The 27,623-nt window shown below is 45.6% G+C and overlaps 2 protein-coding genes across 6 annotated transcripts in view; one reads left to right on the forward strand and one right to left on the reverse strand.

Moving 5' to 3' along the window:
• NAPRT (nicotinate phosphoribosyltransferase) overlaps nt 1-27,623 on the reverse strand; it is a 192,165-nt gene that overhangs the window by 75,746 nt on the left and 88,796 nt on the right. The gene's annotated exons all lie outside the window — the stretch shown is intronic.
• Nucleotides 2,625-27,127, forward strand: GFUS (GDP-L-fucose synthase). 5 transcript variants are annotated; one of them, XM_073680059.1, is made up of 11 exons: nt 2,625-2,697; nt 12,072-12,225; nt 12,363-12,477; nt 12,931-13,059; nt 13,131-13,204; nt 16,083-16,216; nt 16,309-16,373; nt 24,911-24,977; nt 25,057-25,136; nt 26,067-26,166; nt 26,666-27,127. In XM_073680059.1, the coding sequence occupies exons 2-11, from the start codon at nt 12,083-12,085 to the stop codon at nt 26,719-26,721; spliced, it is 963 nt and encodes a 320-aa protein (XP_073536160.1). In that variant the 5' UTR covers nt 2,625-2,697; nt 12,072-12,082; the 3' UTR covers nt 26,722-27,127. The 5 variants fall into 5 exon arrangements, with proteins under 5 accessions (XP_073536160.1, XP_073536164.1, XP_073536162.1 ...); XM_073680061.1 differs by lacking the exon at nt 2,625-2,697 and adding an exon at nt 2,704-2,905; XM_073680060.1 differs by lacking the exon at nt 2,625-2,697 and adding an exon at nt 2,704-2,872.

A 27,623-nucleotide genomic window follows, 5' to 3' on the forward strand; every position in this document is an offset into this window, starting at 1 on the left:
TTATGGGAGCACATTATATTATCAGGGGACATATAATATTATATTTTGGGGCACATTATATTATCAGGGGACATATAGTATTATATTATGGGGCACATTTTATTATCAGGGGACATATAATATTATATTATGGGGCACATTATATTATCAGGGGACATATAATATTATATTTTGGGGCACATTATATTATCAGGGGACATATAGTATTATATTATGGGGGCACATTATATTATCAGGGGACATATAATATTATATTATGGGGGCACATTATATTATCAGGGGACATATAATATTATATTTTGGGGCACATTATATTATCAGGGGACATATAATATTATATTTTGGGGCACATTATATTATCAGGGGACATATAATATTATATTATGGGGCACATTATATTATCAGGGGACATATAATATTATATTATGGGGCACATTATATTATCAGAGGACATATAATATTATATTATGGGGGCACATTATATTATCAGGGGACATATAATATTATATTATGGGGCACATTATATTATCAGGGGACATATAATATTATATTATGGGGCACATTATATTATCAGAGGACATATAATATTATATTATGGGGGCACATTATATTATCAGGGGACATATAATATTATATTATGGGGGCACATTATATTATCAGGGGACATATAATATTATATTATGGGGGCACATTATATTATCAGGGGACATATAATATTATATTATGGGGCACATTTTATTATCAGGGGACATATAATATTATATTATGGGGCACATTATATTATCAGGGGACATATAATATTATATTATGGGGGCACATTATATTATCAGGGGACATATAATATTATATTATGGGGGCACATTATATTATCAGGGGACATATAATATTATATTATGGGGCACATTATATTATCAGGGGACATATAATATTATATTATGGGGCACATTATATTATCAGAGGACATATAATATTATATTATGGGGGCACATTATATTATCAGGGGACATATAATATTATATTATGGGGGCACATTATATTATCAGGGGACATATAATATTATATTATGGGGGCACATTATATTATCAGGGGACATATAATATTATATTATGGGGCACATTTTATTATCAGGGGACATATAATATTATATTATGGGGCACATTATATTATCAGGGGACATATAATATTATATTATGGGGCACATTATATTATCAGGGGACATATAATATTATATTATGGGGGCACATTATATTATCAGAGGACATATAATATTATATTATGGGGGCACATTATATTATCAGGGGACATATAATATTATATTATGGGGCACATTATATTATCAGGGGACATATAATATTATATTATGGGGGCACATTATATTATCAGGGGACATATAATATTATATTATGGGGGCACATTATATTATCAGGGGACATATAATATTATATTATGGGGGCACATTATATTATCAGGGGACATATAATATTATATTATGGGGGCACATTATATTATCAGGGGACATATAATATTATATTATGGGGCACATTTTATTATCAGGGGACATATAATATTATATTATGGGGCACATTATATTATCAGGGGACATATAATATTATATTATGGGGCACATTATATTATCAGGGGACATATAATATTATATTATGGGGGCACATTATATTATCAGAGGACATATAATATTATATTATGGGGCACATTATATTATCAGGGTACATATAATATTATATTATGGGGGCACATTATATTATCAGGGGACATATAATATTATATTATGGGGGCACATTATATTATCAGAGGACATATAATATTATATTATGGGGCACATTATATTATCAGGGGACATATAATATTATATTATGGGGGCACATTATATTATCAGGGGACATATAATATTATATTATGGGGCACATTATATTATCAGGGGACATATAATATTATATTATGGGGGCACATTATATTATCAGAGGACATATAATATTATATTATGGGGGCACATTATATTATCAGGGTACATATAATATTATATTATGGGGGCACATTATATTATCAGGGGACATATAATATTATATTATGGGGCACATTATATTATCAGGGGACATATAATATTATATTATGGGGGCACATTATATTATCAGAGGACATATAATATTATATTATGGGGGCACATTATATTATCAGGGTACATATAATATTATATTATGGGGGCACATTATATTATCAGAGGACATATAATATTATATTATGGGGGCACATTATATTATCAGGGTACATATAATATTATATTATGGGGCACATTATATTATCAGGGGACATATAATATTATATTATGGGGGCACATTATATTATCAGGGGACATATAATATTATATTATGGGGCACATTATATTATCAGAGGACATATAATATTATATTATGGGGCACATTATATTATCAGAGGACATATAATATTATATTATGGGGCACATTATATTATCAGAGGACATATAATATTATATTATGGGGCACATTATATTATCAGCTGCGGGTTTGTCACTATCTCACGGTGCAGACAGTCTGGTGACTCTTCTCCAGCAGTCCAGGGGTGAATGAGGAGGAGGTGTGTCCGGACTACATTTCCCGGCATGCACTGGACACGTCACTCCCGGAAGTGCAGTCTGTGGATTGAATGACGAGATCGGAGCAGGTGAGGAGCGAGAGCCGCCGCTGCTGGGGAAGTTGTCCTCTCCTGGGGGGTGGAGTAGTCCTCAGCCGTGATACCGGGGGGGCACTGCTGGGCCGGAATGTGGGCTACTGCTCTCTGGTGTCAGCCGGCTTCATTACTGGGCGGTTTCAATAGTATCTCCGTGTTTCCTCGGAAGGTAATCACAATTCCGTGCGGGGTCATTCACACGGTGCGTTTATTCCTGTGACGCATGGTTTGTATATTTCTCCAGTGTTGTAGCCCTGAGTCCTTGTAGTCCGGTCTCTTCTCTTGCTGTTTACTGATCCTGGTTGCGGCTCCGGCATTATCTGATGTATTTATTCTGCCTTGAAAAATAACATTTATTTTTTTATTTTCAGTTTTTTTTGTTTACCTTTTTAGCAAGGTGCTGTCCTCCTCCCCTCTGTCCGTCGTCCTCCTCCCCTCTGTCCGTCGTCCTCCTCCCCTCTGTCCGTCGTCCTCCTCCCCTCTGTCCGTCGTCCTCCTCCCCTCTGTCCGTCGTCCTCCTCCCCTCTGTCCGTCGTCCTCCTCCCCTCTGTCCGTCGTCCTCCTCCCCTCTGTCCGTCGTCCTCCTCCCCTCTGTCCGTCGTCCTCCTCCCCTCTGTCCGTCGTCCTCCTCCCCGGGTGCCCGCCGTCCGTCCGTCGTCCTCCTCCCCTCTGTCCGTCGTCCTCCTCCCCGGGCGCCCGCCGTCCGTCCGTCGTCCTCCTCCCCTGGCGCCCGCCGTCCGTCCGTCGTCCTCCTCCCCTCTGTCCGTCGTCCTCCTCCCCTGGCGCCCGCCGTCCGTCCGTCGTCGTCCTCCTCCCCTCTGTCCGTCGTCCTCCTCCCCTGGCGCCCGCCGTCCGTCCGTCGTCGTCCTCCTCCCCTCTGTCCGTCGTCCTCCTCCCCTCTGTCCGTCGTCCTCCTCCCCTCTGTCCGTCGTCCTCCTCCCCTCTGTCCGTCGTCCTCCTCCCCTCTGTCCCTCGTCCTCCTCCCCGGGCGCCCGCCGTCCGTCCGTCGTCCTCCTCCCCGGGTGCCCGCCGTCCGCCCGTCGTCCTCCTCCCCTCTGTCCGTCGTCCTCCTCCCCGGGCGCCCGCCGTCCGTCCGTCATCCTCCTCCCCTGGCGCCCGCCGTCCGTCCGTCGTCCTCCTCCCCTCTGTCCGTCGTCCTCCTCCCCTGGCGCCCGCCGTCCGTCCGTCGTCCTCCTCCCCTCTGTCCGTCGTCCTCCTCCCCGGGCGCCCGCCGTCCGTCCGTCATCCTCCTCCCCTGGCGCCCGCCGTCCGTCCGTCGTCCTCCTCCCCTCTGTCCGTCGTCCTCCTCCCCTGGCGCCCGCCGTCCGTCCGTCGTCCTCCTCCCCTCTGTCCGTCGTCCTCCTCCCCTGGCGCCCGCCGTCCGTCCGTCGTCCTCCTCCCCTCTGTCCGTCGTCCTCCTCCCCGGGCGCTCGCCGTCCGTCCTCTGTCCGCCCCGGGCGCTGTCTGGGTTCACATGCGGTCACTTCAAGTGCAGCATGTGAAGAGTTAATCAGCCGTGGTCTTGGCAGACCCGCTGTGGGGGCCGTGTGCCCACTCCGCACTGTACATGTACGTCAGGGTCCACGAGGGGTTAATGTGGATGTTTTCCGCAGGATTGGGCACCACAGAGCGGGTCCAGCCCCGGCTGCTGCCACCAGGTATAATGCTGCTATCCTGCGGACTGGTCACACACCCCGTGATATCCCGGCCCCGCGCTGTCACCCACTAATATACAGAGACTGTATCTGTCACCTGCAGGAGTAACGTGTGAACAGCCCCCTATGCTCTGCACTTATCCCAGGTGTATGAACTTGTTATAGTAATGGGATAGACCGGGGAGGGGAAGCGGCATTTCTTTCTGCCAGGGGCCATTTGGATATTTTTACCATCAGTCGCCGACATACGAAATTATCAACTGGAAATTTATCCTGCTACGTATGGTCACACATATGCCCCCCTCCCCCGATGTGACGGCAGCGCTGCTCCTGTCCAGTGAGGGGCGATGTTAGATGACGACTCTTTCCAAATAAGTTTGGGAAAGAAATTGCAGCAATAAATTATACGGAAAATATGTATATGACACTGCAGGTCTCCACAGGGGGAAACTCCTCACTGCTCCAGTTACATACAGCTCAGCAGTGGAGGTATATATGGCGCAGGGGCCGCCTGTGTGGACACTGGCCAGTGTCAGGCCGTAATCCTGCGTTCCATGCGCCGTAGTGTACAGTAGTGAATGCTGTGTGCGTGTGCTCACATTGTAAGGAAGAATTAAAGGGCCGGTAAAATTCGGCCGCTGTTGCAAGCAGTGAGGTGTCCGCAGGTCGGAGGTTCTCCCCCACTGTGTCATATGGTCACCAGGGCTGTGGAGTTGGTATAACATGACTCCGACTCCTAAGATCTATAATACATTGGGTGCAGTCATTCAATGCAGTTTGTGGGGAATATTTTTTCATAAGAATTTGGGAAAGTTCTGAAATGTCCTATAAATGTCTGGACTTTTAGCTGAGATGAATCTGTGCTGCAGGAAATTTATCACTTACACATGAGCCGCGTATGAGGGGGTCGGAGCCGGAGGTTTGGCTTATTGACACCACAGCCCTGATGATCACTACTTATACTGGAAGGTGGAAATTGTCTTTTACTCCCTGTTATCAGCCATTACTGGGGGAGGTGACTGTAGGACAGGAGTGTCACGTGTGTGTCAGAGGTGACAGTCACCCTGCAGTTGGTTGCAGGAGATCTCTACGTTTGGCATTACAGACATCTTCCTAGAGGCTGTCTGTCTCTAGGACCCAGCGGCTACCTCCCTGGGTGTATAAATACCTAGTGTGTCTGAGAGGGAGGTGGCAGCAATATTCATTACTACTTGTGAGGCTTAGCAAGAGCCATACTTCGTCCTCTAGGGAGCTTGAGGACGTGTGCGCGTTTATCTGGAATAGTCTAAAGCTAAGCAATTCCCCCCTGTTTGTCCACCCCTGTTGTCTATAGTGTTTAGTGAAGATCGACTAGTGCTCATCTCCTCCCTTCCCTAGCCTTGGCCATACGACAGGGCGAGCTACGCATGCGGCGATTGATGAAGAGCCAATACAGGGACGTTAGGGGAGACAGGGTGACGCTAGATCAACCTAGGAGGTCTCCACTTCCCCCCTTTCCCTGGGGTCTGGGCTCCCTTTCCCTTTTCCCTCTGTGTTACACGATTTCCCACACCTTGCGTGACATTATCGCTGGCCGAGCACATTTTGAAAAGGAAAAACAAACAAACTGGCACTTTGTTCTTTTTTTCCCCTCTTTGTGTTTTTGGGCGTGGACTTTTTTTTTCCTTTCTCCCTTGGTATGGGATCAGTTGCAGAGCGGCTGCGCAGGCTGTCTCTGGAGGTGATTGACCTCTGCTGTGAGGTTCAGCATCAGCGGTTACAGGTCGCCAATGTGGGGTCTCTGCAGGTAGGTCTGACCAGCCTGAACCCAAGGTCACCCTCCCGGACAGGTTTTCAGGAGGTAGGGACAAGTTTTTTGTATTCAAGGAGCCCTGCAAATTGTACTTCAAACTTCGTCCCTACTCCTCCGGTAATGAGGAACAACGGGTTGGTATTGTGATTTCTCTACTGCAGGGAGATCCTCAGTCGTGGGCGTTTTCTTTACCGCAGGACTCGGTTTGTCTCCAGTCTGTGGAGGGTTTTTCGGGGCTCTGGCCTCTATCTGTGATGACCCTGACCGAGTCTCCTTGGCTGAGTCTAGGCTACGTCGCCTTCAGCTGGGGAATCGGTCAGTGGAGACGGACAGTTCTGAATTCCGTAGATGGCGACGGATTCCAAATGGAAGGACTCAGCCCTTAGAAGACAATTTTGTGAGGGGCTTACTGAAAGGTTGAAAGATGCATTGGCAGTATATGATACCCCTCAGTCCTTGGAGGCGGCCATGTCGTTGGCCATACGTCTTGATAGACTCCTACGGAATAGACGGAGTAGCCACCTTCTCCAGGGCCTTCTTATCGGGGTTGTGTACCTCTGCTGGGGGAGGTGTGAGGAACCCATGCAGTTTGGGGGTGTCTCTACATCATACATCTCCCTGGAGATTTGCAGGAAAAAGGGCATATTTTTTTGGGGGGGGAAGGGACATTTTGTTGGGACCTGTCCTGCAATTCCTAAACAAAAGGAGACTCTATTAACTCTTGGTAGTCTGGAGTTGGATAAACAAGGGGTGCATTTGTTACCAACCTGCAGTTCCAGCTTTGTCCTGACAGCAGAGCTGGTGCTAGAGAGCAAAACCAAGAACATTTCTGTGTTTGTTGACAGTGGAGCCGGAGTTAGCATGGTTGGTGCTGAGTTTGTGAAAACTCATGGTCTTGCTTGCTGTGGTTTAGCTGAACCTATTCCCATCTTCGCCATTGACTCGGCGCCACTTGCACAGAAAGCATTTTCTCAGATTGTACATAATGTAAAACTGAGGGTGGGGTCAGTTCATTGTGAAATCATCCTTTGCTATGTCCTGGACAATCTTCCCACATCAATTGTTTTGGTAATTCCTTGGCTTGTTAACCCCTTTACAACCTGGGGCGTATTTGTACGCACCAGGCTGTCACCCCCTGTTCAGCGCAGGCTCCGGCGCTGAGCCCGCACTGAACGGGGCACATGTCAGCTGATTATTACAGCTGACATGTGCCCGCAACAGCCACGGGTGAAATCGCAATCCACCCGCGGCTGTTAACATGTTAAATGCCGCTGTCAATCTCTGACAGCAGCATTTAACATCGCCGTGCCGGAAGCGCGTCACTTACCCCGCTCATTGGTGACCCCGTCACGTGATCACGGGTCACTGATGGGTGGGCATGACAACCCGGGGTCTGCAGCAGACTCCAGTGGTTGTCATGTGCTGATATCTATGAGCGCCACCTAGTGGTCGGCGCTCATAGCACAGGAGCATTTCTGCTACATACAAGTCATCTGCTCATCACCTCTATGTAGCAGAGGAGATCAGACAACTGCTGCTTCTAGTCTCCTATGGAGACTATAGAAGAAAGCATAAAGTGAAAAAAAAAATGTTTTTAAAAGAATTAAAAAAATATAAGTTTAAATCACCCCCCTTTCGCCCCATTTAAAATAAAATAATAAAAAAAACCACATACACATATTCGGTATCGCCGCGTTCAGAATCGCCCGATCTATCAATATAAAAAAAGAATTAATTCGATCGGTAAACGGCGTAACGAGAAAAAAATTCTAAACGCCAGAATTAAGTTTTTTGGTCGCCGCAACATTGAAATAAAATGCAATAACGGGCGATCAAAACATCGGATCTACCCCAAAAGGTATCAATAAAAACTTCAGTTCGGCGCACAAAAAATAAGCCCTCACCTGGCCCCAGATCCGAAAAATGGAGACGCTACGAGTCTTGGAAAATGGCGCTTTTTTTTTTTTTTTATTTTTTTTTTTTTTTTTAAGCAAATTTTGGAATTTTTTTTCACCACTTAAATATAAAAGAACCTGTACATGTTTGGTGTCTACGAACTCGTAATGACCTGGAGAATAATAATGGCAGGTTAGTTTTAGCATTCAGTGAACGTGGTAAAAAAAAATATCTGTGGTATTGCACTTTTTTTGCAATTTCACTGCACTTGGAATTTTTTTCCCGTACACGATATGGTAAAAACAGTAATGTCCTTCAAAATTAAAACTCGTCCCACAAAAAATAGGCCCTCACACGGCCATATTGACCAAAAAATAAAAACGCTATGGCTCTGGGAACAAGGGGAGCAAAACCGGAAAATCTCAGGATTGCGAAGGGGTTAATCATAATCTGTTGGTGGATTGGCAAACCGGGGAGATTATTGAATGGGGAGATTACTGCCATGAGAACTGTCTGGATATTTCCTTTGCTACAGTCTCCACGGAAATATTACCGGCTTTTCTGTCTGGTTTTGAGAGCGTTTTTCTGAGAGGGGTGTCAGGACTTTCCTCCTCATCCTGCTTATGACTGTCCTATTAACCTGACCCCCGGAGCTAAACTACCAAAGTCCAGACTGTATAATCTTTCTGGCCCTGAGAGACAAGCCATGAAGGTTTTCATTGTGGAAAGTCTGGAGAAGGGACATATAAGACCCTCATCTTCGCCCATGGTGGCAGGGTTCTTCTTCGTGAAGAAAAAAGATGGCGGCCTACGTCCCTGTTTAGATTTACGGGGATTAAATCAAATTACTATCCGTGATCCATACCCTCTTCCTCTGATTCCTGATTTGTTCTGCCAGGTTGTGGGAGCTAAGGTATTCTCCAAGGTGGATTTAAGGGGAGCCTACAACCTGGTTGGAATCAGAGAAGGGGACGAATGGAAAACAGCGTTCAATACCCCGGAAGGACACCTCGAGAGTCTGGTTATGCCTTTTGGTTTGACCAATGCACCTGCGGTGTTCCAACATTTCATAAATTATATTTTCCATCATTTGGTGGGGAGGTTTGTGGCCGTCTATCTGGACCATATTTTGGTTTACTCACCTGATTTTGAGACTCATCGGGGGCATGTTAAACAGGGGCTTCAGATATTAAGGGATAACAAACTCTATGCCAAACTGGAAAAATGTGTTTTTGCTGTTCCGGAGGTGCAGTTTTTGGGGTACTTGTTGTCATCTTCGGGTTTTCGGATGGATCCGGAGAAGATCCGCGCAGTCCTTGACTGGGAACTTCCCGACAATCTGAAGACTCTACAACGTTTTCTGGGCTTTACTGATTTTTACTGGAAATTCATCCAAAATTACTCTGTTATAGTGAAACTCCTTAATGACATGACTAAGAAGGCGTCTGATTTTTCCAAGTGGTCGTATGCTTCCCTCCAGGCTTTTTCTTCCTTAAAGAATCATTTTGCCGCTGCACCTATACTCCGTCAGCCCGATGTTTCTCAACCCTTTATTGTGGAGGTCGATGCTTCGGATGTCGGGGTTGGGGCTGTGTTGTCTCGGGGTCCGTCCCCTGGTAAATGGGGTCCATGCGCCTTCTTTTCTAAAAAATTGTCTTCGGCTGAGAGAAATTATGACATGGGTAATAGGGAACTTTTGGCGATCAAATTGGCATTGGAGGAATGGCGACACTGGTTGGAGGAGGCTGTCCATCCTATTACTGTTATTACTGACCATAAGAACCTGTCATATCTCCAGTCAGCTAAACGTCTCAACCCTAGGCAAGTCAGATGGTCCCTGTTTTTTACTAGGTTCAATTTTGTTGTCACTTTTCGTCCAGGGGTCAAAAATGTTAAGGTTGATGCTTTGTCCCGGAGCTTCCCTGGTGGTGGTGACCATGAGAACCCTGCCCCGATATTACAGAAAGGGGTGGTCATTTCGGCATTGTATCCTAAACTGGAGGGTGAGGTGTTGGAGGCTCTGGGGGACGCCCCTGCCCTTCAGGAAGGTTATTTGTACCATTTGATCTGCGCCGCAAAGTAATTAAGGAACATGATAACTCTGTGCTTGCTGGTCATCCAGGTGGTAAGGCAACCACGGACCTCCTCTCTCATAGTTTTTGGTGGCCGGGGTTGCATCGGGATGTGATTGAACACGTAGCTGCTTGTAGTATTTGCGCGTTCTAAGGTTTCGCATACCTGTCCGTCTGGTTCACTTCTTCCGCTACCTATCCCTAGTAGGCCATGGACACACTTGTCCATGGATTTTATTACTGACCTACCCGTTTCTGCAGGCAAAACGGTGGTTTTGGTGGTTGTAGATAGGTTCAGTTAAATGGTTCACTTCATCACATTACCTGCACTTCCCAATGCCAAGACACTTGCTCAGGTGTTCATAAATGAGATTGTGATACTTCACGGGGATCCCTCCGATGTGGTGTCAAATCGGGGGACCCAGTTTGTTTCCAAGTTCTGGAAGGCATTCTGTTCTCGACTGGGGGTGCAGCTGTCCTTTTCCTCTACCTTTCACCCTCAGTGGAATGGACAGACCGAGCGTGTCAATCAGAATTTGGAGACATACCTCAGGTGTTTTGTCTCCAAAAGTTAGGAGGATTGGGCATCCTACTTACCGCTGGCAGAATTTGCCATTAATAATGATCATCAAGAATCCACTGGCAGGCCACCGTTCTTCGGTGCATACGGTTATCACCCAGAGTTTGGTACAGGTTGCTTTGTCGCTCTCCTCGGTATGGTAGGGTGTTCTGTGTGATTTAAAGATCATGGGAGACAGGTATAAAAGCATGGCTGACAGAAAACACTTACCAGGTCCGGACCTGAATGTGAGTGACTTTGTGTGGTTATCTACCAGGAATATAAGATTGAAAGTTCCTTCTTGGAAGCTGGGACCTAGGTTTATTGGTCCATATAAAATAACCACAGTCATTAACCCAGCAGCGTTTCGTCTTGAACTTCCTCGGGTCCTTAAGGTCTACAACGTGTTCCATAGATCCTTACTCAAAAAGTATGTGGAACCTCTTGAGTCCTCCCCTCTATCACCGCCCCCAGTAATGGTTGATGGTAATCTGGAGTTCTAGATTTCGAGGATTGTAGATTCTCGTCTCTAACGTCTTTCTCTGCAATACTTGGTGCACTGGAAAGGCTATGGTCCAGAGGAGAGGATGGGGGTTTCAGCATTAGAGGTGAACTCTCCCAGGTTGGTTGGTTCATTCCACACATCTTATCCTGAGAAACCCGGTCCTGAGTGTCGGGAGGCCACTCGTAGAGGAAGGGGGGTACTGTCACGGGTGTGTCAGAGGTGACAGACAGTCGCCGTGCAGTTCGTTGCAGGAGATCTCTACGTTTACCATTAAAGACATCTTCTTAGAGGCTGGCTACCTCCCTCTGGCTAACACCCTGTCTGGGTGTATAAATACCTGCTGTGTTTCAGAGGGAGGTGCCGGCGATATTAATTACTATTTGTGAAAGCTTTAGCAGGAGCAGTACTTCGTCCTCACTGGAGCTTGAGGACGTGTGCGCATTTGTCTGGAGTCATCTAAAGCTAAGCAATTTCCCCCTGTTTGTCCACCCCTGTTGTCTATAGTGTTTAGTGAAGATTGACTAGTGCTCATCTCCTCCCTTCCCTAGCCTTAGCCATACGCCAGGGAAAGACGGGGCGAGGCACGCGTGCGACGATTGGTGAAGAGCCAATACTGGGTGACGCTAGATCAACCTAGGTGGTCTCCACTCATGCCTTTCCCTCTTCCCTTAGTGCAACACAAAGTCTTTCCCACACCTTGCGTAACATGGAGACTACAACAATCTATTACTCCCTTTTATCAGCCATTACTGGGGGAGGTGACTGTAGGACAGGAGACTACAATCTATTATTCTCTGTGATGTCATGGGTGGCGGGGGAGTAACGTGTGATGTCATGGGCGGCGGGGGAGTAATGTGGGAGTAACATTGGCTTTGTTGTTTCTTCGCAGGGTAAAACACTATGACAGAAAATAAACCAAAGAGAATCCTAGTGACGGGCGGCTCCGGGCTGGTGGGCAAAGCCATCGAGAAAATTGTGGCAGATGGAGAAGGACGACCGGATGAGGAATGGATCTTTCTGTCCTCTAAGGATGCTGACCTCACGTGAGTGCAGGATGTCTGCCCGCGGCCGCTGTCGGCTGCGCGGGCCGCTGTCGGCTGCGCGGGCCGCTGTCGGCTGCGCGGGCCGCTGTCGGCTGCGCGGACCGCCGGTCACCTGCTGATTCTACTCTTCCTTGCAGGGATACTGCGGACACTCGGGCGCTGTTTGAGAAGCACAGACCCACTCACGTCATCCACCTGGCAGCCATGGTGGGCGGACTCTTCCGGAACATGAAGTATAACCTGGATTTCCTGGTAAGATCTGTATTCTTTAGAATGACCTGATGGGAGTTGTAGTAGCAGCTTTGGTTACAGGATCCACCTTCAGCGATGTCACTGGAAAAACATTCAGAAAACACAGTAACATCACGTACTATACTACAGTCACCTCCAGAGCTGCATTCACAATACTGCTCGCTGCCACTGACTGAATCCGTCTGTTCTGAAGTTAAATAAATGAATATATTATCCAGTGCATGATGTGAGCACTACATCTACCAGCACGCAGCAGAGCGCGCACCGCAGACATTGACCCTCCAAGGGTGAAGTGTGTTGTCCCACAGAGATATGAAAGCAGTATAACTTAGTTTTGCATGTGCCTAGAGGATAAGAATTGTTAATGCAGCTCTGGAAGTGACTGGAGGATAAAAGTAGTGAATGCAGCCTTTATGAGACGTGCCCTCATCTCTGACCTTCTTTCCTTTCTAGAGACAGAACCTGCACATTAATGACAACGTGCTGCACACCTCATACGAGCTGGGGGTCCAGAAAGTCGTCTCTTGCCTCTCCACCTGCATTTTCCCAGACAAGACCACCTACCCCATCGATGAGACCATGGTGAGTAGAGACCACATGTGATATATCTGCCACTTATCTTTTGCCTGCTTTCACCACAATCTTCCCTGCAGATTCACCTCGGACCCCCGCACAGCTCCAACTTTGGCTATTCCTACGCCAAGAGGATGATTGACGTCCAGAACAGGTAACTCCACCACCATCGTGGTAATGTGCGGTGGACGGCCTGTGCTTACTGGTGTAACTGGGAATTCCTGACCTTCAATTTGGGGGCACCAGGCTACTGTTTGGTCTGTATACAGCAGCTGCAGGCTCATACTGTGCAGAAACTAAAATCTGCACCAGTCCGGCCTGGTGGACAGACTGATGGTTCTCATCTCCAGTATACAGGTAAGAAGCTCAGCGTACACATATAAAGGAGAGGAGGACAGCCGTCAATAATGACCATTACCAGCTGAGGAAATGTTATCGGTCTATCTGCTAAAGAAACTACAAAACAAGACGCCGCAAAGAAAAGTATATATAGGAGCTCATAAATGTGGTGCTGGAAGAGATCGCACAGCTGAGATCAGTGGGTGAGGACATAGAAGACGTCCACGCTGCAGCCATAGTGCTGTGCAGTGCATGGAGTAATGCGCTAGAGACGAGGTCGAGATAGACCTGACACTAGAATTTGCAAAGGCCAAGCCTTGTAGATGAATAGCAGGGATGAAAATAACTTCTGCAGAACTCAGCAGCAAGTAACCCTAGAATCGCTGACTGATACAAGGTCACATAATAAAGAAACCGGAACCACACCGTATTCCAGATACAACAAGCAGGTGTACCTAAAGAAAGACTACAATATGGAAAGCAGAACAGCAGAAACAATTCCAAAAAGAAACTAAATAAAGGTTAAAGCTCCAGTCTCTGATCCATGTGCACATAAGACACATTTATAGTGACAAATAATCAGATATTTCACTTTTGGTGCATTGTCTCCAGAGCAACAAGTCCCATAACAAGAGAGAAACACTCTTGTGCAAAACTTGACTTGAGTAACAAGGAAACAAACTTTCTTGCTGATACAGTAGAATAAATACAGAAGCTCTTGGACACTGAGTCCTCATGTGCCCCAGTAAAAATGACTGAATTTAGCCAAACCAGTAAAAGAAGTGTTGTATGTTCCCAGTCTAGAAGGACTGTTATCTGTAAAGCGTATGACGGCCAAAGGACTCACTACAACATTCCAAGATGACAGTTCTGCTATTCTGGATGGAAAGCGGCTCATGGCCAATACCAAATTGTATTATAATCTCAATACAATACAAGGACAGGTGAGACCCTAGATCTACGTATGGATGTATGGGTCACAGATGTACAGAAAACATTAAGGAACTGTAAAAAAAAAAAAAAAAAAAAAAAAAAAATCGACCCTGACAGAGGATCATGTAGTTTCCACTTGTCCAAATACTGTAAAATAAGAATGCTTCATTAAATCCCAAACTACAAGGTCACCACTTCCAGAGAAGAAAACGGTCAGTGATCAGACTATTTCTGAGAAAATAGATGACGTTCGTGCAAGCCCAAAGACTACAAGTGACCAGATGCAGAACAGACGCATTCAACAAGAGAAAGCGAAGGTAAACCACCTGCACGTCTCGTAGAAGGCACTCAGTCGATGTACATGAGCCCACATCTTGGGAAGGTATATCTTGACTTTCAGGTAAGCTAATAAATGGATAAAAGCTGCAAAAGAAGAAAAGACTACCATGGAAAAGAGTAAGACCCAAAATCCATGGACAGGCAGAGGAAACTTCTGATGGAACAGATAAAACAGCTGAAACAAAGTATCTGAGATAGAGGAGAGAGCAAGGTGCATGAAGAAGAGAGAAGTCCTAGAGGAGAGAGCAAGGTGCATGAAGAAGAGAGAAGTCCTAGAGGAGAGAGCAAGGCGCATGAAGAAGAGAGAAGTCCTAGAGGAGAGAGCAAGGCGCATGAAGAAGAGAGAAGTCCTAGAGGAGAGAGCAAGGCGCATGAAGAAGAGAGAAGTCCTAGAGGAGAGAGCAAGGCGCATGAAGAAGAGAGAAGTCCTAGAGGAGAGAGCAAGGCGCATGAAGAAGAGAGAAGTCCTAGAGGAGAGAGCAAGGCGCATGAAGAAGAGAGAAGTCCTAGAGGAGAGAGCAAGGCGCATGAAGAAGAGAGAAGTCCTAGAGGAGAGAGCAAGGCGCATGAAGAAGAGAGAAGTCCTAGAGGAGAGAGCAAGGCGCATGAAGAAGAGAGAAGTCCTAGAGGAGAGAGCAAGGCGCATGAAGAAGAGAGAAGTCCTAGAGGAGAGAGCAAGGCGCATGAAGAAGAGAGAAGTCCTAGAGGAGAGAGCAAGGCGCATGAAGAAGAGAGAAGTCCTAGAGGAGAGAGCAAGGCGCATGAAGAAGAGAGAAGTCCTAGAGGAGAGAGCAAGGCGCATGAAGAAGAGAGAAGTCCTAGAGGAGAGAGCAAGGTGCATGAAGAAGAGAGAAGTCCTAGAGGAGAGAGCAAGGTGCATGAAGAAGAGAGAAGTCCTAGAGGAGAGAGCAAGGTGCATGAAGAAGAGAGAAGTCCTAGAGGAGAGAGCAAGGTGCATGAAGAAGAGAGAAGTCCTAGAGGAGAGAGCAAGGCGCATGAAGAAGAGAGAAGTCCTAGAGGAGAGAGCAAGGCGCATGAAGAAGAGAAAGTCTTATCAGTTTCTGTCTCACGACATTTGCATGAAATGGACCCGATGGTTATTGAAATGACCTCACTGAAGGGGACGCTGGAGAACTTAATAATGGTTGTATATAGAGAGAGACGTGCCGGCCTTATAGGCCGAGCCTTAGCTGGAGTGTACAGCAGCTGCAGGCTTATACTGTGCAGGGAGCCCGGATGGTTAATCAGCAGTGGTTCCTCAGTACCGTACAACCGCCATCCAGTAATCGTCTGCATTATCACAAGTAAAACTGTTCCTTTACCCACAATGTCTGAATATAGTCCAAATATAAATGTCTAAAGTGCTGAAAGCTGCCTCCATATATTTAGTGCAATGACCTCTCCCCTTCCCTATACTCCAGGGCGTATTACGAGCAGCACGGATGCAAGTTCACCTCCGTCATCCCCACCAATGTCTTCGGCCCCTACGATAACTTCAACATCGAGGACGGTCACGTGCTGCCGGGACTCATCCACAAAGTGCATCAGGCTAAACGTGAGCTTCTCCTGCCGCCATTATCTATCCCTTCCCCCATCCTCAAGGAAACGCCAGTGGGCGAATAACATAAATGTGCATTGTGATTGCAGAAAATGGCTGCGCGCTCTCTATCTGGGGAACCGGGAAACCGCGGCGGCAATTTATCTACTCACTGGTGAGTCAACAAACAGAACCTTTATACTCCAGAGCTGCACTCACTATTCTGCTGGTGTAGTCACTGTGTACATACATTACTGATCCTGAGTTACCTCCTGTATTATACTTCAGAGCTGCACTCACTATTCTGCTGGTGCAGTCACTGTGTACATACATTACATTACTGATCCTGAGTTACCTCCTGTATTATACTTCAGAGCTGCACTCACTATTCTGCTGGTGCAGTCACTGTGTACATACATTACATTACTGATCCTGAGTTACATCCGGTATTATACTCCAGAGCTGCACTCACTATTCTGCTGGTGCAGTCACTGTGTACATACATTACATTACTGATCCTGAGTTGCATCCTGTATTATACTCCAGAGCTGCGCTCACTATTCTGCTGGTGCAGTCTCTGTGTACATGCATTACATTACTGATCCTGAGTTACATCCTGTATTATACCCCAGAGCTACACTCACTATTCTGCTGGTGCAGTCACTGTGTACATACATTACATTACTGATCCTGAGTTACATCCTGTATTATACCCCAGAGCTGCACTCACTATTCTGCTGGTGCAGTCACTGTGTACATACATTACATTACTGATCCTGAGTTACATCCTGTATTTTACTCCAGAGCTGCACTCACTATTCTGCTGGTGCAGTCACTGTGTACATACATTACATTACTGATCCTGAGTTACATCCTGTATTATACTCCAGAGCTGCACTCACTATTCTGCTGGTGCAGTCACTGTGTACATACGTTACATTACTGATCCTGAGTTACATCCTGTATTATACTCCAGAGCTGCACTCACTATTCTGCTGGTGCAGTCACTGTGTACATACATTACTGATCCTGAGTTACATCCTGTATTATACTCCAGAGCTGCACTCACTATTCTGCTGGTGCAGTCACTGTGTACATACATTACATTACTGATCCTGAGTTACCTCCTGTATTATACTCCAGAGCTGCACTCACTATTCTGCTGGTGCAGTCACTGTGTGTATACATTACATTACTGATCCTGAGTTACCTCCTGTATTATACTCCAGAGCTGCACTCACTATTCTGCTGGTGCAGTCACTGTGTACATACGTTACATTACTGATCCTGAGTTACATCCTGTATTATACTCCAGAGCTGCACTCACTATTCTGCTGGTGCAGTCACTGTGTACATACATTACATTACTGATCCTGAGTTACCTCCTGTATTATCCTCCAGAGCTGCACTCACTATTCTGCTGGTGCAGTCACTGTGTACATACATTACATTACTGATCCTGAGTTACATCCTGTATTATACTGCAGAGCTGCACTCACTATTCTGCTGGTGCAGTCACTGTGTACATACATTACATTACTGATCCTGAGTTACCTCCTGTATTATCCTCCAGAGCTGCACTCACTATTCTGCTGGTGCAGTCACTGTGTACATACATTACATTTCTGATCCTGAGTTACATCCTGTATTATACCCCAGAGCTGCACTCACTATTCTGCTGGTACAGTCACTGTGTACATACATTACATTTCTGATCCTGAGTTACATCCTGTATTATACTCCAGAGCTGCACTCACTATTCTGCTGGTGCAGTCACTGTGTACATACATTACATTACTGATCCTGAGTTACATCCTGTATTATACCTCAGAGCTGCACTCACTATTCAGCTGGTGCAGTCACTGTGTACATACATTACATTACTGATCCTGAGTTACCTCCTGTATTATATTCCAGAGCTGCACTCACTATTCTACTGATGCAGTCACTGTGTACATACATTACATTACTGATCCTGAGTTACATCCTGTATTATCCTCCAGAGCTGCACTCACTATTCTGCTGGTGCAGTCACTGTGTACATACATTACATCACTGATCCTGAGTTACATCCTGTATTATACTCCAGAGCTGCACTCACTATTCTGCTGGTGCAGTCACTGTGAACATACATTACATTACTGATCCTGAGTTACGTCCTGTATTATACTCCAGAGCTGCATTCACTATTCTGCTGGTGCAGTCACTGTGTACATACATTACATTACTGATCCTGAGTTACTTCCTGTATTATACTCCAGAGCTGCACTCACTATTCTGCTGGTGCAGTCACTCTGTACATACATTACATTACTGATCCTGAGTTACATCCTGTATTATACTCCAGAGCTGCACTCACTATGCTGCTGGTGCAGTCACTGTGTACATACATTACATTACTGATCCTGAGTTACCTCCTGTATTATACCCCAGAGCTGCGCTCACTATTCTGCTGGTGCAGTCACTGTGTACATACATTACATTACTGACCCTGAGTTACATCCTGTATTATACTCCAGAGCTGCACTCACTATTCTGCCGGTGCAGTCACTGTGTACATACATTACATTACTGATCCTGAGTTACCTCCTGTATTATACCCCAGAGCTGCGCTCACTATTCTGCCGGTGCAGTCACTGTGTACATACATTACATTACTGATCCTGAGTTACATCCTGTATTATACTCCAGAGCTGCGCTCACTATTCTGCCGGTGCAGTCACTGTGTACATACATTACTGATCCTGAGTTACCTCCTGTATTATACTCCAGAGCTGCACTCACTATTCTGCTGGTGCAGTCACTGTGTACATACATTACATTACTGATCCTGAGTTACCTCCTGTATTATACTCCAGAGCTGCACTCACTATTCTGCTGGTGCAGTCACTGTGTACATACATTACATTACTGATCCTGAGTTACATCCTGTATTATACTCCAGAGCTGCACTCACTATTCTGCTGGTGCAGTCACTGTGTACATACATTACATTACTGATCCTGAGTTACCTCCTGTATTATACCCCAGAGCTGCACTCACTATTCTGCTGGTGCAGTCACAGTGTACATACATTACATTACTGATCCTGAGTAACATCCTGTATTATACTCCAGAGCTGCACTCACTATTCTGCTGGTGCAGTCACTGTGTACATACATTACATTACTGATCCTGAGTTACATCCTGTATTATACTCCAGAGCTGCACTCACTATTCTGCTGGTGCAGTCACTGTGTACATACATTACATTACTGATCCTGAGTTACCTCCTGTATTATACCCCAGAGCTGCACTCACTATTCTGCTGGTGCAGTCACAGTGTACATACATTACATTACTGACCCTGAGTTACATCCTGTATTATACTCCAGAGCTGCACTCACTATTCTGCTGGTGCAGTCACTGTGTACATACATTACTGATCCTGAGTTACATCCTGTATTATACTCCAGAGCTGCACTCACTATTCTGCTGGTGCAGTCACTGTGTACATACATTACATTACTGATCCTGAGTTACCTCCTGTATTATACTCCAGAGCTGCACACACTATTCTGCTGGTGCAGTCACTGTGTACATACATTACATTACTGATCCTGAGTAACATCCTGTATTATACTCCAGAGCTGCACTCACTATTCTGCTGGTGCAGTCACTGTGTACATACATTACATTACTGATCCTGAGTTACATCCTGTATTATACTCCAGAGCTGCACTCACTATTCTGCTGGTGCAGTCACTGTGTACATACATTACTGATCCTGAGTTACATCCTGTATTATACTCCAGAGCTGCACTCACTATTCTGCTGGTGCAGTCACTGTGTACATACATTACATTACTGCTCCTGAGTTACCTCCTGTATTATACCCCAGAGCTGCACTCACTATTCTGCTGGTGCAGTCACTGTGTACATACGTTACATTACTGATCCTGAGTTACATCCTGTATTATACTCCAGAGCTGCACTCACTATTCTGCTGGTGCAGTCACTGTGTACATACATTACATTACTGATCCTGAGTTACCTCCTGTATTATACTCCAGAGCTGCACTCACTATTCTGCTGGTGCAATCACTGTGTACATACATTACATTACTGATCCTGAGTTACCTCCTGTATTATACTCCAGAGCTGCACTCACTATTCTGCTGGTGCAGTCACTGTGTACATACGTTACATTACTGATCCTGAGTTACATCCTGTATTATACTCCAGAGCTGCACTCACTATTCTGCTGGTGCAGTCACTGTGTACATACATTACATTACTGATCCTGAGTTACCTCCTGTATTATATTCCAGAGCTGCACTCACTATTCTGCTGGTGCAGTCACTGTGTACATACATTACATTACTGATCCTGAGTTACATCCTGTATTATCTTCCAGAGCTGCACTCACTATTCTGCTGGTGCAGTCACTGTGTACATACATTACATCACTGATCCTGAGTTACATCCTGTATTATACTCCAGAGCTGCACTCACTATTCTGCTGGTGCAGTCACTGTGAACATACATTACATTACTGATCCTGAGTTACATCCTGTATTATACTCCAGAGCTGCACTCACTATTCTGCTGGTGCAGTCACTGTGTACATACATTACATCACTGATCCTGAGTTACATCCTGTATTATACTCCAGAGCTGCACTCACTATGCTGCTGGTGCAGTCACTGTGTACATACATTACATTACTGATCCTGAGTTACATCCTGTATTATACTCCAGAGCTGCACTCACTATTCTGCTGGTGCAGTCACTGTGTACATACATTACATTACTGATCCTGAGTTACCTCCTGTATTATACTCCAGAGCTGCACTCACTATTCTGCTGGTGCAGTCACTGTGTACATACATTACATTACTGATCCTGAGTTACATCCTGTATTATACTCCAGAGCTGCACTCACTATTCTGCTGGTGCAGTCACTGTGTACATACATTACATTACTGATCCTGAGTTACATCCTGTATTATACTCCGGAGCTGCACTCACTATTCTGCTGGTGCAGTCACTGTGTACATACATTACATTACTGATCCTGAGTTACCTCCTGTATTATACTCCAGAGCTGCACTCACTATTCTGCTGGTGCAGTCACTGTGTACATACGTTACATTACTGATCCTGAGTTACCTCCTGTATTATACTCCAGAGCTGCACTCACTATTCTGCTGGTGCAGTCACTGTGTACATACGTTACATTACTGATCCTGAGTTACATCCTGTATTATACTCCAGAGCTGCACTCACTATTCTGCTGGTGCAGTCACTGTGTACATACATTACATTACTGATCCTGAGTTATATCCTGTATTATACCTCAGAGCTGCACTCACTATTCAGCTGGTGCAGTCACTGTGTACATACATTACATTACTGATCCTGAGTTACCTCCTGTATTATATTCCAGAGCTGCACTCACTATTCTGCTGGTGCAGTCACTGTGTACATACATTACATTACTGATCCTGAGTTACATCCTGTATTATCTTCCAGAGCTGCACTCACTATTCTGCTGGTGCAGTCACTGTGTACATACATTACATCACTGATCCTGAGTTACATCCTGTATTATACTCCAGAGCTGCACTCACTATTCTGCTGGTGCAGTCACTGTGAACATACATTACATTACTGATCCTGAGTTACCTCCTGTATTATATTCCAGAGCTGCACTCACTATTCTGCTGGTGCAGTCACTGTGTACATACATTACATCACTGATCCTGAGTTACATCCTGTATTATACTCCAGAGCTGCACTCACTATTCTGCTGGTGCAGTCACTGTGTACATACATTACATTACTGATCCTGAGTTACCTCCTGTATTATACCCCAGAGCTGCACTCACTATTCTGCTGGTGCAGTCACTGTGTACATACATTACATTACTGATCCTGAGTTACCTCCTGTATTATACCCCAGAGCTGCACTCACTATTCTGCTGGTGCAGTCACTGTGTACATACATTACATTACTGATCCTGAGTTACCTCCTGTATTATACCCCAGAGCTGCACTCACTATTCTGCTGGTGCAGTCACTGTGTACATACATTACATTACTGATCCTGAGTTACCTCCTGTATTATATTCCAGAGCTGCACTCACTATTCTGCTGGTGCAGTCTCTGTGTGCATACATTACATTACTGATCCTGAGTTACATCCTGTATTATACTCCAGAGCTGCACTCACTATTCTGCTGGTGCAGTCTCTGTGTGCATACATTACATTACTGATCCTGAGTTACCTCCTGTATTATACTCCAGAGCTGCACTCACTATTCTGCTGGTGCAGTCACTGTGTACATACATTACATTACTGATCCTGAGTTACATCCTGTATTATACTCCAGAGCTGCACTCACTATGCTGCTGGTGCAGTCACTGTGTACATACATTACATTACTGATCCTGAGTTACCTCCTGTATTATATTCCAGAGCTGCACTCACTATTCTGCTGGTGCAGTCACTGTGTACATACATTACATTACTGATCCTGAGTTACATCCTGTATTATTCTCCAGAGCTGCACTCACTATTCTGCTGGTGCAGTCACTGTGTACATACATTACATTACTGATCCTGAGTTACATCCTGTATTATACTCCAGAGCTGCACTCACTATTCTGCTGGTGCAGTCACTGTGTACATACATTACATTACTGATCCTGAGTTACATCCTGTATTATATTCCAGAGCTGCACTCACTATTCTGCTGGTGCAGTCACTGTGTACATACATTACATTACTGATCCTGAGTTACATCCTGTATTATACTCCAGAGCTGCACTCACTATTCTGCTGGTGCAGTCACTGTGTACATACATTACATTACTGATCCTGAGTTACATCCTGTATTCTACTCCAGAGCTGCGCTCACTATTCTGCTGGTGCTGTCACTGTGTACATACATTACATTACTGATCCTGAGTTACCTCCTGTATTATACCCCAGAGCTGCGCTCACTATTCTGCTGGTGCAGTCACTGTGTACATACATTACATTACTGATCCTGAGTTACATCCTGTATTATACTCCAGAGCTGCACTCACTATTCTGCTGGTGCAGTCACTGTGTACATACATTACATCACTGATCCTGAGTTACATCCTGTATTATACTCCAGAGCTGCACTCACTATTCTGCTGGTGCAGTCACTGTGTACATACATTACATTACTGATCCTGAGTTACTTCCTGTATTCTACTCCAGAGCTGCACTCACTATTCTGCTGGTGCTGTCACTGTGTACATACATTACATTACTGATCCTGAGTTACCTCCTGTATTATACCCCAGAGCTGCGCTCACTATTCTGCTGGTGCAGTCACTGTGTACATACATTACATTACTGATCCTGAGTTACTTCCTGTATTCTACTCCAGAGCTGCACTCACTATTCTGCTGGTGCAGTCACTGTGTACATACATTACATTACTGACCCTGAGTTACATCCTGTATTATCCTCCAGAGCTGCACTCACTATTCTGCTGGTGCAGTCACTGTGTACATACATTACATTACTGATCCTGAGTTACATCCTGTATTATACTCCAGAGCTGCACTCACTATTCTGCTGGTGCAGTCACTGTGTACATACATTACATTACTGATCCTGAGTTACATCCTGTATTATACTCCAGAGCTGCACTCACTATTCTGCTGGTGCAGTCTCTGTGTGCATACATTACATTACTGATCCTGAGTTACCTCCTGTATTATACTCCAGAGCTGCACTCACTATTCTGCTGGTGCAGTCACTGTGTGCATACATTACATTACTGATCCTGAGTTACATCCTGTATTATACTCCAGAGCTGCACTCACTATTCTGCTGGTGCAGTCACTGTGTACATACATTACATTACTGATCCTGAGTTACATCCTGTATTATACTCCAGAGCTGCACTCACTATTCTGCTGGTGCAGTCACTGTGTACATACATTACTGATCCTGAGTTACCTCCTGTATTATACTCCAGAGCTGCACTCACTATTCTGCTGGTGCAGTCACTGTGTGCATACATTACATTACTGATCCTGAGTTACATCCTGTATTATACTCCAGAGCTGCACTCACTATTCTGCTGGTGCAGTCACTGTGTACATACATTACATTACTGATCCAGAGTTACCTCCTGTATTATACTCCAGAGCTGCACTCACTATTCTGCTGGTGCAGTCACTGTGTACATACATTACATTACTGATCCTGAGTTACATCCTGTATTATACTCCAGAGCTGCACTCACTATTCTGCTGGTGCAGCCACTGTGTACATACATTACATTACTGATCCTGAGTTACATCCTGTATTATACTCCAGAGCTGCACTCACTATTCTGCTGGTGCAGTCACTGTGTACATACATTACATTACTGATCCTGAGTTACATCCTGTATTATACTCCAGAGCTGCACTCACTATTCTGCTGGTGCAGTCACTGTGTACATACATTACATTACTGATCCAGAGTTACATCCTGTATTATACTCCAGAGCTGCACTCACTATTCTGCTGGTGCAGTCACTGTGTACATACATTACATTACTGATCCTGAGTTACCTCCTGTATTATACTCCAGAGCTGCACTCACTATTCTGTTGGTGCAGTCACTGTGTACATACTTTACATTACCTCCTGTATTATACTCCAGAGCTGCGCTCACTTTCGCGTTCTCCTGTCTCTCAGGACCTGGCTCGGCTCTTTATCTGGGTGCTGCGGGAATACGATGAGGTGGATCCCATCATCCTCTCCGGTGAGGCTCTGCTCCGCAGGTCGTGTCCTGTAGGATCAGCAGACAACGTGTATTATTATATAACCTGTGTGTGTTACAGTGGGAGAAGAGGACGAGGTGTCCATCAAGGAGGCGGCAGAGAGTATCGTGTCCGCCATGGACTTCAAGGGGGAAGTTCTCGTATCCTCTTGAGCAGTCTCCTCCAGAGCTGCAATCACAATGTATATATTTTTTTATTAATTTTTATAATTAGATGAACAAACATTTGACCACAGTAACAACAGTCCATCCAATTACATAGAACATTAGCGCTAATAACATTTTTATTAATTTTTAAAGAAGTTTAATTTGAGGCATCGTATAAACGTAACTCAGAGCAAAACCGAGGCGAAATCTCCTCCGTTCCCCAGATGTCAAACAAGAGCTGCAATCACAATACTGACACTCCGTCTATATGTAAACCTGCAATCCCAGCTGTCACACTCCAGTCACAATGGTTATGCTCTAGTTACACCCAGAGCTGCAGTCACTATTGTTACGCTCTAGTTACACCCAGAGCTGCAGTCACTATTGTTACGCTCTAGTTACACCCAGAGCTGCAGTCACTATTGTTACGCTCTAGTTACACCCAGAGCTGCAGTCACTATTGTTACGCTCTAGTTACACCCAGAGCTGCAGTCACTATTGTTACGCTCTAGTTACACCCAGAGCTGCAGTCACTATTGTTACGCTCTAGTTACACCCAGAGCTGCAGTCACTATTGTTACGCTCTAGTTACACCCAGAGCTGCAGTCACTATTGTTACGCTCTAGTTACACCCAGAGCTGCAGTCACTATTGTTACGCTCTAGTTACACCCAGAGCTGCAGTCACTATTGTTACGCTCTAGTTACACCCAGAGCTGCAGTCACTATTGTTACGCTCTAGTTACACCCAGAGCTGCAGTCACTATTGTTACGCTCTAGTTACACCCAGAGCTGGAATGCCAGTACTCCTCCTCCATTATGTGCCGGGTATATAGACGACACGCACCTGTAGTGATTGTGATTCTCGCCGTTCTCGCGCCGCCTTCTCTCCGCTCCGCGCCGTTTCTCTTTAACCCCTCGCTCAGTTTGACAGCACAAAGTCTGACGGACAATACAAGAAGACGGCGAGTAACAGCAAACTGCGACGATACCGCCCCGACTTCAAGTTCACACCGTTTAGTCAGGGTGAGTGATGCCCCAGCGGGGGGCCGCCGGTCTGAAATACCCCATAGTGGGAGCTATGGCCGGGACCAGATTATTATATATACCGGGATTATTTTCCAGATTATACAAAATGGAAAGAGAAGCCACTTTGTAAAGAGTTACTGTAAAAAAAAAAAAAAAAAAAAAAAAAAAAAAAAAAGCCTCCCGTTTTATGCCTTCAGCTGGAGTGCAGATCTATGTGTTTCCATAGTTACAGACTACAAATAGACAGCGCAGTCTGATGCGGCAGTCGCTGCAGGATCAGACCACACAGGGATTGTTTGTAAACACATAGATCTGCATAGCTGCTGTATACACAGAACGGGAGGAGCTCCTTCCATTCCAGGATGAAGCTGGCTCTGTTCACATTGGTGTCAGGACTCGCGGTGGCTCTTACGACCTGCGTCCGCTCCGCGCGGTCTGCTGCGGGGTGACCGCCGCTCCTTCCCGTCACTCACCAGGTTTTGCGCTTTCTCTGCAGCCGTCCAGGAAACATGTGACTGGTTTAACGCCAACTACGCCCAGGCCCGGAAATGACCCGAAGCCGGAGAGACGTGAAGCGCGCGGTGACGCCCGGACGATGGCGACTGTTAGGGTATTATTGGTCTTGGGTTTCTGCTGTCGGCTGTGGGATCATCACCCTCATCATCTGCCTCTGTCCTCACTGTCTGGACGTACAGCAGCGAGCGGAGCCGGCGTGAGGGGACGTGTTAGCTGCTTCTATTCTATGCAGATCACCGACCAGCACAGGGGGCACTTACTTATGGAGCGAGGAACATTTCTGCTGCAGGCGAAGGGCCCCAGCGCATGAACCCGGAGTCCAGCAGCGCCTCATTACTGCTGATAAATACTCCCTGGAGACGCCGACTGTCCTCTGTCTATGGGCACATGTTGGGGGCAGTAGTCCTGTGCTTGAAATAAATTCTTTATCCTTTTTTGGTGATTTCTCCTGTTTGGTGCCTTTAATCTTTATCAGTGTTCAGATGTCATGGCCGTCTCAAGGTTGAGATATATATATATATTACAAAATTTTGAAAAAATAACGGCAGATTATAAATAGACTGTCACCACTAGGGGGAGCTCACTACATACAGATTTATACAGTCACCACTAGGGGGAGCTCACTACATACAGATTTATACAGACACCACTAGAGGGAGCTCACTACATACAGATTTATACAGCCACCACTAGAGGGAGCTCACTACATACAGATTTATACAGTCACCACTAGGGGGAGCTCACTACATACAGATTTATACAGACACCACTAGAGGGAGCTCACTACATACAGATTTATACAGCCACCACTAGAGGGAGCTCACTACATACAGATTATACAGCCACCACTAGAGGGAGCTCACTACATACAGATTTATACAGCCACCACTACAGGAGCTCACTGCATACAGATTTATACAGTCACCACTAGGGGGAGC

Source organism: Phyllobates terribilis, unplaced genomic scaffold, assembly GCF_046119375.1.
Source record: "Phyllobates terribilis strain yellow unplaced genomic scaffold, ASM4611937v1 Scaffold_4__5_contigs__length_816908805, whole genome shotgun sequence".
NCBI classification, from domain to species: domain Eukaryota; kingdom Metazoa; phylum Chordata; class Amphibia; order Anura; family Dendrobatidae; genus Phyllobates; species Phyllobates terribilis.